Genomic DNA, 15002 nt, shown 5'->3' with positions numbered 1-15002 from the left:
CACCATTGAGTCTATACAACAGGTAAGTACCAAGAATTCTTACTTATTAGAATTGGTCTCAGCTCGAAATGACACTTCCTTATAGCCACCCTGCCATCTCTTCTACCCCAATATAACTGCAACCTACCCATATATCTGCATTATGTACTGCATTATGTATTGTAATTTCCTAAAGGCTTCTACCACAATGGGCACCATCAGAAACTCAATTTAGCAGGCTTCAGTAGAGAAATATGAAGGGGGAAACATCAGGAATAAACTCTTCCAGAACACAGCCTCATAGACTAAAAAAAACACAAAAAAACTATGGATGCCAACCGTGAAAGCCTTCCATTTCACTTTTAAAAACAATTTTTAAAAGATAAAGTGGGCTCGGTATCCACTGGTGTTTGGTTCCAGAACCCTGTGGATATCAAAATCTGTGGATGTTCAAGTCCCATTAAATACGATTGCATAGTAAAATGGTCTCCCTCATATAAAATGGTGAAATCAAGCTTTGCTTTTTGGTGTTTATACCTTTTTTGAATATTTTTCAAGCCATGGATGCTTGAATCAGTGGATAAAGAGAGCTGGATATGGAGATGAGGATATGGAGATAAGAGAGCTGGATACGGAGAGCTGACTGTACATGCAATTAAAGCAGTACCACAAGTATGAGGTGCAGTGGTTTGAGTACTGGATTAGATTGCTGGAGACGCTTAAATCCCGACTCAGTCATGGAAACTCAGTGGGTGGCCTTAGGTGTAAGTTACACTCCCTTAGCCTATTCCTAAATTCTCAAAGGGCTATGTAAGGTGATACAAGTCTTTCAGACCATTACAGTGGTCAGTTAGGGTTGATGTGTGAAAGCAATAAATCACTTACCAAAAGTCAGTTTCCTTGGATTTACCTTCTCTAAGATTCCTTTTGTTACATGTGCAGTAGTGAGAACATTTGTATTAATACACATAGTGTGCCAAGACGTCATTGCATTTCTTCATACTGCTGCTAATGGACTAGACTTTGTGAATATAATTCAGTTCAGCTGTTTCTTTTTCTAGTCTTTCTTTGTGACTTTTAAATCCCGTATTGTATGTCCAGAGAAACTGAAATGTTCTGCAACTGATTTTTGGGTATCACCACTTCTAATGTCTGTTGTGTCCATTTATCCTTTTGTATAAAGACAATCCTTTATCTACACTCAATTTTTCCAGTGCGGAGTGTAGAGCACAGCATAGGATGGCATATACAATGCGCTCGTGTTTTATGCGGGTCCACCATACACAGCTTTCCGCATACACTGAAAGCCACGTCAGAAGAGCCCCTGTGCACCCCAGAAGAACTTCCTATGGGGCTCCAGCATACTCTGATCTCCGCGTAAGAGGAGGGCCCACTGTATCATGTTGGAGGAAAAATAAGTGAATGTTCCTCTGATGTTGTCTGTGATATTATTGACCTCTTTTTTCTTCCCCACCTCCTCTCTTTCTCCTTTTTATCTTGAAAGAGACTAACACAGTTACTTCTTTGAGAGAGAATTACTGGCCCAACGCCAGCCAGTGAATTCCATGGCTCAGCAGGAAGCTAAGCCATGATCTTCCCAGTGCAGCACTCTAAGTTGGGGTGGGGAACCTGTGACTTTGCCCCAGAGGTTTTGGAATTAAATTGCCATAATATTTTACTATTGGCTCTTGTAGCTGCGGCTTGAAGTCCAAAACATCTGGAGGATCAAAGGTTTTCTACTGATGCTCTGACAACTACATCTCACTAGCACCACTGCACACGTAACAAGGACATGGCAAAGCAGGAGACCCAGTGTGGGTTATTGGCATGTCATGGCTTGTTGTAGTATAGGTGCCAAATCCAGTCAGTAATCCAAAGCAGAGTAAACCCATTGAATCAACTGGGGGATGTAAGGCAAGATTTATACAAATCCCATTAATTCAAAAGGTTTACTCTAGCTGGTGCTAGGAATTAAATTTAGGCCATGACTACACAAACTCTATCTCTGTCTCTCTCACTCACACATAGACAGACAAAATTGTGTCATTTTATAAGTGTAGGGGGACAAAAAAGTATTGCATGCCAGTCAGCAATGCAGAACTTCAGAATATGGGTCACCACAGGACTCCTATAGTTATTCATTCCACACTGGCACTAGTGCACAGTAAGTGATTATGGTTATTTTGGAGCATGCTCAGCCTGTCAATGAACAGTCACTCCATTGTAGATGCAGAAATCGAAGCTGCTTGTGTTCTGCTGGGCTGTGGTGCTTTTGCACTAAATGCTACACTACTGACTTAACTGGAACTGTTCTGGCATAAAATCAGGGAAATGGAGTGAAAAAAAAGCCCCAGCTTGGATAATGTGTCACATTTTGGAGAAAGTGTTCTGAAAATAACACAATGAGAAGCAAGCTGTTTACAGTAGACCTATTACTGTTATTTATATAAAGCTGTAACCATGCCCAGGGTTTTCTACAAACAGAGGAGAAAGTCTATAACCCAAGTGTTTACTGTCTGAAAGCATCAAAGGGCAAGTGAATGAATCCTGATGATATTGCTAAGTAGGTTTTTCTTGAGCCAATGATCTTAGGCATGATCACATGGCAATATGTTCACTTGATATCAGACTTACTTCTGTGTATTGCCTGTTTTTAATCTGACACTAAGGGGCTATGCACACCGTCCATAAAGGCTGGCCTGGGGGCAAAGTCAGAGCGTGGCAAACACATGATGCACGCTCCGACTCCGCCCCCAGGCCAGTGTGATGCCATGCACCTCTCCACATAGCATGCAGCATCACTGTGTTCCTCTAGCACTGTGTCCACACGACACAACACCAAAGGAGCACCTTAAAGCTGCAACACCACAGCTATCGCACCCTTTCCAGGGAGCCAAAAGGGTCAGCTTTTTGCAGCTCCTTTTTGCACCCTGGAAAGGCCAGATTGGGGCCACAGCGTGTGGTTGCCACAGCCCCGATCCAGCGCAGCTGAAGGTGGCTGCAGGCTATCCCTAAGGGGTGGTCTGAATAGCCTCCAAGTCTGCAATCAGCTAAGCAGGAATTGAGAGTTCTACTTCGTTCATAATTTGGTGATGGAGGATGGTGGTGCATCCTGTGAAGGTACTGTCAGGAAAATGAGAGTATATACTGCAGGTGGTAAAGGGATTCAGATGCTTGAAGTATCAAGACACCTGGAAGAGCACATTGTACTCTGGAAGGAAACCATAAAACTGCTCTCTTAGTAAAATGAGATTTCAGATTATTCTATAGAAGTTGTTCTGAAAGCTGCCAAGTTTTGTAATTCAGCATGTTCTACCAGAGGTAAGCTAAGCAAACCTCATTATGGTACGTCTCAGCTCCAGTTAATGATATTAGTCTTCATTTGCTATTGACTGCTGTATTGCAACCCATGTATATACATGGGAACCTTTCTACTTGTGAGCAGTATTTCCTTTTTCTTGACATCCTATTGCCTTGCAAACATCTCGCTTGAATCTGATTTGGGGTCATAATTAAGTATGTTAATCAAGTAAAATGAGAAAGATGGCCTTTATCTAGAGAATACATTGTGATAGGAAAGAAGACGGGAGTTGTAGTTCAGTCTAACCATGGCGCTGTATAGACAGGCCCTATTGGGCGCCATCATTACACGCAAGGGGTGGTGCTTCCTGATGCGCCTTGCCCCTCACACGTAACGAGGGTGTAAAAATGGCAGCGCCCTATACACATGGGTGCCGCCATTTTGACGTGATGGATGCCTAGTGTCTGCACGTCTTGGTGCCTTGACGCTGCAAGTGCGGCTTTTTTCAGCTTCTTTTTGTTGCGCAAGGGAGCCATGTTGGTTTGTCTGCTGCGACACCCTCGCGCAACAAACGAGGGCAGCGGAAGACTGCCCTTTTGGGCGGTCTGTATCCTGCCTAAGGTGGAGATGGAGAAAGCCATGCTTGGCCACCCTTTCCTTCTCCAAAAGATTGTATAGATGTCTTTTCCCTCTGGAAAGAATTCTGAATATAAGGAGCATGGGAAAGAAGTGACATACCAGTAAGCAATCCTAATATTCACAGTAGGTCAAGGAAAGTAAAGGACAGTCTAGGAAACAAGCTGTCTCTTTCTCGTGTCAATCTCTCTCTACTCTATGCATGAATCTTAGGGGCAAAAGTGAATTGTAGTCTGTCCAATAGGAACAAGGTGGGCATAGCTATAATGGCATCCTCTTCATGGATGCAGGACAACAAAAAAGGAGGCATTCACCAGTTGCCATTTCTCATTTCCTAGGACATGGCCAGAAAAACCTGCCTCTGCTTTAGCTGAAATCAGTGCCCTCTTAAGGCTAAAGCAGCAACAAGAATAATGTCAGTCATTTTACTATACTGGATATATTTTAAAACTTATGATTTTTAGCTATCTAAAACTAGAAGAATGATTTGAATTTGCCACTGGCACAACAGTTTTTCACAGATACGCGTAACTCTTGCATAGTGACTCATTTGTTGGTTCAAAGTAAAAAAAAAAAAGAAGTTATTTTATTTATACCCTGCCTCTTCTCTGAGGCTGCGATTCAAAGCAGCTTACAAATCAAAATACAAATAAAAAGAAGTACAAATCAAACCAAAATGTAACTGCTGTCATACATATATACAGTATCCAAACATGTCTGAGAAGTTGGTAGGATCAAGAGAAGAGCCTCACCCAAAGATCTTAAGAGTTCAAGCAGACTCATATGGAAAGATACAGACTGCAAACAATAGTACCTACCCAAACTGGCACAGAATATCAATTAAGGGGATAAGTTACAAATAACCAGTATATCTCCTAGATCAGCCAAGAATTTGCTGAGTGAAAGAAAGCAACTGTGTCCACAGTAATTATCTGTGATTTTAGAACAATAATACTGTTACCTTACAGCACTATTTTAAATATTTTGTATAAATGAACACTTAAAATGTGCTACATAAGTATCACATATCATTTCCAGTACTAAAGTAGTAGAAACATTTAGTAGTAGAAACAAGTAGAGTGTTAGGCCTATATCCAGTTGCTAGTCTTAATGACAACAGACCCACTGAATCACTTTCGGAATGATAATTAAATACTTACCTAAGTTGAACTGATTGAGGCCCTATTCAGATGTTGGGTTTTATAGCACAACTATCCGAATAATCTCACTCATGCATTCTGGTTTTTTAATACACACAATTTTTTTTAATTGGAACTGCATATCTGCAAGTTCTGTTGCTCAGACATGCCAGCAATCATCGATGGAGTTGATGATGTGGATGTATTCAAAGCACATTCAAGGCACACAGAGTTTTATCCTGATTTATCCTGGGTCTATTTGCATTCGTTATTCACATAGCCAACAATGCAAATCTTTTAGGAAAAGTCAGAAAAAAGCCCAAGATTCTATTATTCCAGGTTAATGTGGGGGGGAGGGGTGCAACCCCCCACCAAACTAAATTGGATGCATTTGAAATACATATGAACAACAAAGATTCAACCCAGATTATAACTGGATTATTTCCACAGTCTGAAAAACCGGAGGCAACTGGAGAATATCTAGAACAAACTGGTGCTCAAAATGCAACTACAGCTTCCTTGGCAGATGGCCATCCCACCTCTATTTAAATATTATCATCAAAAAAGAACCTACCAGAAGGATGGGGAATGTGTTGTCCTTTAGATTTGGCTACAGCATCTATCATCCCTCAAAATGTTGATTTAGACTGATGGGAGATGTCGTCTAGCAACATCTGGAGGCCCCTAACCCAGTTTATCCCCACCTCCAGAGGTAGTCTGTTCCAAAGTTTAAGGTGCTCTTACATTAAGAGAAACTTCCCAATGTTCTGTTATCATCTTTGCCCTTAACCTTCAATGTTAACATACTCGGCTCTTTCAACCATTCCTCACCAGACTTGATTTTGTGACCATGTTGAACACTGTTCCCTTGAAGGTGGTCCAACTTGAATAGAGTACCGTGGACATAAAGTAAAATGGTAAAATATCTGGTTAAAATGTAGGTATGTGCATTCAATATACAGTGGGCCTTTGATATCTGCTGGGCTTTGGTTCCAGGACCCATAATGAATACCAAAATCTGTGGATGCTCAGTGTATACAATACTGGTTCCAATATATACAATAGCATAATAAAATGGTAAAATCAAAGCTTCTCTTTTGGAATTTAGATATTTTGGGGATCTTTTCAAGCCATAGATAGTACACAGAGAATTCATGCTATAACTCAGTAATTCTTAAAACATCTGAATGTCAGACTACACATCTCTAAGACGCAGCATATATCGTCTAACGGCATCTCTCCTGGATACATTTCCAAGCCAAAGCCTTCTACCCTAGCCATTTTTTGACTGAAGGTAAAAACAACAATAGAGCCAGCATGATGTAATGGTTTGAACATTGGACTACGACTCTGGAGAACAGGGTTCGAATCCCAGCTCAGGCATAGGGACCCACCTTGAGCAAGTCACACTCTCTCAGCCTCAAGGGAAGGCAATAGTAAACCTCTGAACAATCTTGCCAAGAACTCCCTGGATGACCTTGGGCATTAATTATATTATTATTATTATTATTATTATTATTATTATATCTATCTTTGCACATACCTACATAATGAGATATCTTGGAGGTGGGGCCCAAGTCCAAACAAAATTCATTTATGTTTCGTATACTCTGGAGACCGGGGTTCGATTCCCAGCTTGGTCATGAAACCTATTGGGCAAGTCACACTCTCTCAGCCTCAGGGCAAGGCAAAGGTTCGCCTTAGGGTTTCCATGGGTCAGAACTGAAGGCGCACAACACACACCGCTGATGCACATAGACTGAAGGTAATTTTATGCAGTATTTTGAATAGGTTTGTGTACATGCACAGAAATCTGTAGCTATAGTTATTGGGTTTTGTGTGTGTTTGTGTGTTCTCAACACTGGTTGCCTTCAGGTTGTTTCCAATTCATGGCGACCCTAAGATGAACCTATCATGGGGCTTTCTTGGCAAGTTATTCAGAGGAGATTTGCCATTGCCTTGCCCTGAGGCTGAGAGAGTGTGACTTGTAGCCCAAGGTCACCCAGTTTCCATGCCCGAACTGGGATTCGAACCCTGGTCTCCAGAGTCCCAGTCCAACGTTCTAACCACTAGGCCACTCTGCTTCTAACGCCCCAAAGGGCGGAGGGGAGCAATCGTAGGGGAGCGTGTGCGCATGCGTATTGCGCCCATGCTGTGCCTCGTACAATGTGCTGCTGCTGCGGCGGCGGCGGCTGGTATCTTACCTCCAGCGAACAGCAGGGGAAAAGAAGAACGAGTCCCAGTATGCAAAATTGCATACCATCCCTCCTCTCGCTGTTCATTGGAGGCCGGGAAGAGGGGCGTGACCGGATATGTAAATAGAACCCGGCGTTTTGAAGAAAGGGAAGGAAGGAGGCGAGGGAGAAGAAGGGAAAAAAAGGCAACCGGCATCGAGAAGGAAGAGGCGGGGCTAAGGAGTGGAGGAGGCGGGGCCATATTATATCAAGTGGGTGCGGCCTGGATGCAAATAGCAGCCCGAGTCGCTCCCGATTGGAGGAGACGGGGAGGGTGGGCTGGGCTATGCAAAGTCTCCGAAGGCACCACCCCCCTCTCTACGCCCCGCCCCGCTGTTTAAAAGACGCTGCGCCTGCGCAGTGAGGGGAAATAAGGACTTAGTCTGTTACACAACTGGCTGCTCCTTGCTGCTGGTGGTGAAGTTGAGGGGGCTGCGCGTTCCCTTCTTCGGCCTCGAGTCCCTCCTTAGGCGCCTCGCCAGGCCTTCCCTTCCTCCCTAACACCCGCCTTATACGCTGCTCTATAGGCCATGAGTGGGGACCAGCTGCACAACGACTCCCAGGTAAGAGGCCTCCCCCACACCTGGGCCTAGCCTCTATTTGGGGGGATCCCCTTATGAGAGCCGCCAGATAAGGGCCATTTAACGGCAGAAGCAATCGGGGAAGGGCACTACAAGCCCCTTTCCTGGAGAGGTTTGGGAAGTGAGACTAAAGGGAGGAAGAGGACCCATTGTCTCCCTTCCCACAATCATGGGCCTTGCAGTAGTAATAGCAATAGCTGTTGCTGTTATTGAAGGGGGACCACCCCTCTTTCTCCCTCTCTCCAAATCCACCAGCCCCCACTTTTTTTCTGGGGGCCACCCCCAAAGCTTCCATATTTTCCACCTTCGAATGGGGGCCTATTAATCCTTGTTAGGACCCCCTTCAAATGGTGGCTTATTATCCCTATGGAGTCTGGGTCTTAAACCCCCAGGAGGGCCTACCCTTAAGGGTTTTTTTCTGGGGGGGGGGGTGCAGGGAAGTATATCTCAACCTCTTGCTTACCCTTCCTTCCTTCCTTCCTTCCTTCCAGAGGAGGGAAAGGCAAAAGGTTATTGGGGTTTTGGAGGGGGAGGCTCACCTCCATTTTTAAAGGGCATCTAGGATACACAAAAAGGGGCTTTGAAGGGGGGCTTCTTGGGAAGGAAGTGGCTGAACCAGGGGGGCCATGCTTAGGTTTGGGAGGGGAATGCGTCTCAATATCTTGCTTACTCTTCCTTTGAAGGAGGGGGGGAGAGAAAAAAGGCAAAATGTTGGATTTGGGGGTAAGTGGGACGCAAAAAGGGTGCTTTTAGGGTGTGTTTGAACCAGAAGGGCCATACTTAGGGGTTTTTTTTTTTGGGGGGGGGGCTGTAAGGAAACATTGCTTCTTAGGGTTTTAGGGTTTTCTGTTTTAAAGGGCATGTAAGATACACAAAAGGGTGTTTTTGGGGGAGAGCCCCACACGAGGAAGGAGGTGTTTGAACCAGGAAGGCCCTACTTAGGTTGGGGGGGGGGAGGGAAATTGTATATCTCTCTCTCCTTAAGTGTATCCTTTCCCTGAGATACATTTAGGGTTTCAAGGGCCATCAACTTAATCTTTCATTTAACCTTGGGGAGGCCTTTTAGAGACCTTTTGGGGGCTGTGAAATAATTCTTAGATCCTGCTTCTTCTCTCTCTCTTTAAATAAAATAAAATCCCCCTTTTTCCCCAGATCGATCCAGATTTCCGAGCGAATGGTGAGTGGCTTCCAGATTTGGGGAAGGGGCGAGGGTTTCCTGGCCTCTGCCTGCCTCGCATGCCTGCCTTGCTGAGGATGGTGGAAAGGACAGACATGGCGTCCCAGAGACTAAGTCCCGTCTCCTCTCTGACTGGCCCCATTGTTCCCATCTGACTCCCTGATGCTGGGAAAGCTTAGGGCCGGGGGGCCATCTGGCCCCATATTTCCGCAGTGAGGGCTTCGGAGACCCTGGCTCTGGCCTCCCTGGGTGCCTCTGGGCCTCTCTTGGGCTCGGATTCCCCCTGGAAAGTCGCCTTGTCGACGGTGGGGACTTAGTCTCTGCGCCATTTTCTTTTTCTCTCTCTCTCTCTCTCTCTTCCCTGCCTGTCTCTCCTCCTCCTCCTCCTCCTCCCTCGAGCTGCTGCTGCTGCTGCTGCTGCTGCCCACAAGGAGCCTCCTGCAGAGAAAACATGAGAAATAAACCACCATCATGTTCCAAAATAATCCTCCCTGAAGGGGGGGGGAGGGAAGGGGGGCCCTTTCAGCTTTGGGCTGGCTTTTCAGAAGGAGAACTTGGGGGATTTTTAGTAGCTTAGTCCTCTTTATTATGCTCACCTCTCCTTCTCCTTCTTTCTCCTCTTTTTTCTCCTCCTCTTCCCCCAGTTCGGTTTCTTTTAATCAGTCCCCCCTTTTTAAAAGTCTACCTCTTTATTCTCACTTCTTCTTCCTTCTCTTCTTTATTCCCCCCTGTTCTGTTTCTTTTTATCAGTCCTTTTCTCTCTCTCTTTCCCTCCTTCTACAAAAGATGGTTGCAACATGTTGCTCTTGGAACAGATATGCTTTGTCTTTTTGAATATATAAATGACATATTTTTAAAAAGACCCAGTGGGGCTTCATTATTATTATTATTATTATTATTGCTGGGTTTTAACATTATTTATTTTATTATTTATTTTATTTACAGTATTCATACCCCACCCTTCAACCCTAAAGTCTCCCAGTGGCTTTATTGATTGATTGATATTATTATTATTTTATTTAATAAGTTAGCTGCCTGGGGGGGCCTTTTTTAATTCCTGGGTTTAAAAAGTTATTTATATAATAATAATACTTTTTTATTTATACGATGTCTCCCCACCAGGATGGAGGCAGCTTACAAAACAGATGAAAATATAAAACGATCCCCAAAAATTGTTTCCCTCCCTCCCTTAAACATATAAAATCCCCCAATAACAATAATAATAATAATAATAATAAATAACATTTAAAATATTACAAATACTTCCAAAAATTATATCCTGCCTTTTCTCCTGCAGTGGGACTCAAGGTAGATCAAGACATATCCAATAATAATAATAATAATGATAATGATAATAATAATACAAGGTTAAAACTTTGAGTACAAAAATTAAAAAGAAACACTACTGACAGCTAAAACATAGATTAAAATCAGCCTAATTCAAAGCAATAATCATTTTTTAAAAAGTTACAATTGTTCCAGAAAAGTATCCAGCATCACTTTGCTAAACTTTTATAGCTGTCTGTGGTTCAATTATAAAAAGCAACAGGAGATGAATATCTTGTTTTATCTTTTAAAAAAGTATGTTTTGGGGGAAGAATGCCTTCTTTCTGTTGTTGCCAGTGTTTCTGCCACTGTTTAATAGGAAGGTTTCTCTTTCCTTCAAATGGAGGAGATAAAGTCTGGAGGAGAATCTGCTACATTTGAAATAACATTAGCTGTCAAATGTCAAGATTGCTTACTTTTTTAAGACCTGCATTTCAACTTAGTGTTTTTGCCTTTTAGGTGCTTTTTGATTTTCTGCTGCTTTCATGAAACGTTCTCATGTTCTTCTATAACATGTGTGTTGAAGCTTATATATTGTTTCAGTTCCCTCTGACTGTGTATAAATATACAAAGTAATCTGTGATAAATGACATGTAGACTGTAACTCAGATATTCTGTCTGTTTGTATGCTGAAACATTTCTGTTCAGAACATTTCTGCTGGGCGATTTAGACTTAAATCTTTTAGTATATATTTTTTAAAAAGCAATATATCGCCCTTGGCTATGCTGGCTAGGGCTGCTGGGAGTTGTAATCCAACAATATCCAGAAAGCCACATGAGTACCACCCCTAAGAGACATGAATAAATGTTTCACAGTCAGTTCATACAGGATCTGAGTTATCCTGAGGAAGTTATCAGACAAGGGAAAGGAGGGAAGTATAATCCAATGGCAATCCGAATGCAATCATGGGGTTTAACGTTATTGCATGATAGACTACCACACGCAATTTCGGGCAATGGCAAGCTATTTTTGGGCAATGGGAAGTCAGTTCGAGCGCAATTCGAATTCACGTAAATTCGCTGAACTAGCGAATACATGTAAATGCGTTCTGGCCCCACTTTCTTTTCATTCGAAATTAAGAGAAATTCCTCTCATGTGATAAACTCCTTAGAGATATAAAGAAACTGGAAAAAAGCAGAGCCTCCCATGACACCCAGAGTCTGGGATATAGAAAATCTGTTAAAAACTGACTTGAGTGGGCTTTTAATTGTGTCCTCTGTGTTGAGAATAGTCTTTTTAATGAATTTTAATGTTTTTAACTTTTTAAATAGTTTAATTGTCTTTTTGAAAACTTGTATGTTTGTTTAGTTTTAAGTTTGCACAGTTTTTAAACATGTTGCAAACCAACTTGAGTCCCATTTTTGCCAAAAGGTGGGATATAAATAACACACACACACACACTCTCTCTCTCTCTCTCTGCCCAATCCTCAACTGGAGTTCAAAGAATTGCTTATATGTAGGTGATTTATTTTATTTTATGTGCCACTCTGTTAAGATCATCCACTGACTAATATATAAATGCATAGAATATGAATGTCTTTTGTTTTGTGCTCTAGGGGACAATTCATTGCTAAACGTGTGCTTAAGATTGATTTTAGATGTCATTCATTTCGGTGGATGTTGACTCTTCTAGCTTCTTGTCATCTTCCTACTTTTTTTAAAAGCATGTTATTAGTATTATAATAATAATTATTAATAATATTTATTGAACATACCAGAGTGGGGCAGTGGCTTGAGTGTTGAACAAGGGTCCAAAACACACTGCAGAAATAATCCTGTTTGAGACTGCTTTAACTGCCCTTGCGTAGTGCTAGGGAATTATGGGAACTGTAGTTTTGTGAGACATTTAGCCTTCTCTGTCAGAGGGCTTTGGTGCCACAATAAACTACAGTTCTCAGGATTCCCTAGCAATGAGCCAGGTCTCAAACTGGATTATGTCTGCGGTGTGTTTTGCACCTAGGCCTCTAAAGACCAGGGTTTGAATCCATGCTCAGGCATGCAAACCAAGTGGGTGGCCTTGGAAAAGTCACACTCTCTCAGCCCCAGAGGAAGACAATGGCAGAAACTCTCTGAATAAACCTTGCCAAGAAAACCTCATGATAGGGTCAACTTGAAGGCACTCAACATCTCTGGAGTCTTGATACCCAGGGACTGAATGTTGGTCCTGGTTCTTCCATCTCAGCATAGGCCTGTTACTTTAGTGAAAAATAGTATCTTGTCCTTAGGACGTGAAAATATTTTCCTAGATTTTTGTATTGGGTATTTTTTAGCACAAATCCAAGTGACTTAATATTGTATGAGAATTGGCCACAGAAGACCCAACCATCCTTTGTCTTTTGGTGTCACTTTAATTGTTCACGTAACCACATGATCTTTCATGTTGTTTAAGGAATGCCCTTTGTCACCTTGCCACAAAGTTTGAACTTGTTTTTATGTCAGGATGCTATAATATACCTATACTATTTTGAAGAACCCTTGTTTTCTCAGTCATACTGTGGTGAATTTGGTATTTTAAATAACTGTTTCTATTCTAGGTAAAGCATGGAAGAATGAACTGTTTGTTTTATCTTGTTTACTTACATGTTGGTTCTGTTTTGTGCTTAGTCCTATATTGTATTATTGTAATACATTGTATAATATATTGTAACTATTGTAAAACTGACTTTAAGAGGATAATTTATGCTGAATACCTGCTGACATAAATTATATTATTACTTATAGCAATGTAAATTTTCTCTGGCGAGATTATGTACTATTTTTAGGAAATCTGCCATTTCCCTTCCAGTTTCCTCCTCTTAATTGTTTAGATGCCTCATAAAATGAAGGCTTTGGTTTTAAAAATGTTAAAGCTGTTTAAACACATAAGTAGCAAGCTGTTGTCTCTTCAGTCACATTTGAGGCCATTGATGAAAAACAGCCACTGCCTGTTAGGTGCTGAGTATGTAATGACAATACCTATATGCATTTGATGAAGGAAATCATTTTGCAGTAACACACAGCTATGTCTGCTTGTGTGAATGGTTTCTGATATCAAAAGCTAAGAAAAGAATAGCTATGGATTCTCAAGTCGATGGGAGATGTTCCAGGAACACTACTGATTGATGCCTGCGTATAAATGAAATTTGTGCCTTGGCATGTTTTAGCTAATAAAATAGTTTTAAAGAAATAGTCTGCCATAAGTTTAGGTTGGTATAACCCAGCAAATTGTGCTGTCCAACACTTACATAGGTATTGGTAGAATACAAGTGCTCTGGGTATCACTTGACCCACCACATACAGGCAAAATGATGTGGCTTAAGGCCACATTGGGGGGAGGGTGCAGTTTACATGATGCACACCCCAAATGCAGCCTGAAGCTATGGTGAGGCTGCAGCCTTTGCAAAGGACCAGGCCAAGAAGGAGCAGATAAAATCCACTCCTTCTGGTGGCCCAGTTGAGGACCATAGTGGTAGCCCAGATTAGACCAGACACATGTGGTTGCCGCAGTCCCGACATGAACGGCACCAGCATAATCTCCTGCCACTCTATTTATCCCTTCTGCTTCGGGCCTTAAAATACTTTATTTAATTTTATTTATTTATTTTTCCCATACTCTTTAGTACTGGGTCTAATAATTAAGCTTAGAATAATCTTCACAGTGATTTGCAAGATGTATCTTATGCATTATATATACCACTTGGGTAGTTTATTTCTAAAAACTAGTTCAAATGGTGAAGTACTTTGGCAAGATGTCTTATCATTTTTTATTATTTTATTATGATCAATTGATCAAACAGCAATCACATACAATAGTTAATAATTAAAATTTCACTTATAAAATTATATTAAAAAGATAAAGAGGGAAAATATAATAAAATAAGATAATTGTAAATGCATGAAATCATTATAAAATTGTAACAGACTAATAAGTATTACAAACTTAAGAGACTATCTTTGTTGCGCAGTGTCACATCATTGTATAATTTCAAGTTGCTAGAGGAGAATTGTGTGCTTGTATGTTTCTCCCCACATTAAAACTACTAGATTTAAGATTATTTCACACCATTCCCCTCCACCATAAGGCCCTCCAGATGTGTTTGGTTGGGGATGCTGGCCTTTGTAGTTTAATACAGCAGGAAGATTAACCTACATAATCTTTCCTCATTGAGATCCTAGCATTCAGATTTAAATATAAATTATTGGAATTGACATGATACTGTTCAAATAATCACATAATTATTGAGTTGAAAAATGCCTCAAGAATCATTTAGGGTCAAACCAACTCCCTGCCAGTTCAGCAGTCCCCAGTTAAAAAGAATACTATAACCATAAGATCTTACAATCGGAATCTGCTTTAAGGCATTAAAAATAAATCTGCATTTAAACTTCAAGCATAACCAACAATCCTGTGTAATTTTATATATGGTTACAGGATAACATGTGCAGCCTTTATATTTTCTAAAAGCTTTCTGCTACTTTGAACTTTTGAAAAAGGATCTTTTTAAGCTTTAGTCTTTGTTAACTTCTGGAGGCAGATTAGTCCTAGAAACTCTTCTTTCTCTCAAGACTTGATCATTTGGAGAATGGGGTTTGCAGAAAATTGTTCAAATATTGAGTCATTCAAATGCTATGCAAGTGAAAACAAATGA

At 41.3% G+C, this 15002-nt stretch overlaps 1 protein-coding gene across 1 annotated transcript in view; it reads left to right on the top strand.

Annotated features, from left to right (window-relative positions):
- Window positions 1–7660: 7660 nt before the first annotated feature.
- The window catches only part of TOP1 (DNA topoisomerase I), a 114106-nt gene continuing 106764 nt past the window's right edge, over window positions 7661–15002 (top strand). The window contains exons 1-2 of the mRNA XM_089513983.1: window positions 7661–7852; window positions 9023–9047. Coding sequence (XP_089370109.1) covers window positions 7820–7852; window positions 9023–9047 — 58 coding nt within the window. The 5' untranslated portion in view covers window positions 7661–7819. The remainder of the gene's footprint in view (window positions 7853–9022; window positions 9048–15002) is intronic.

This window comes from Sceloporus occidentalis, unplaced genomic scaffold (genome assembly GCF_023333645.1).
Source record: "Sceloporus occidentalis isolate IW3139 unplaced genomic scaffold, rSceOcc1.0.p SCAF_3, whole genome shotgun sequence".
Lineage (NCBI taxonomy): Eukaryota > Metazoa > Chordata > Lepidosauria > Squamata > Phrynosomatidae > Sceloporus > Sceloporus occidentalis.
This window is presented reverse-complemented; position numbering and strand designations above follow the sequence as displayed.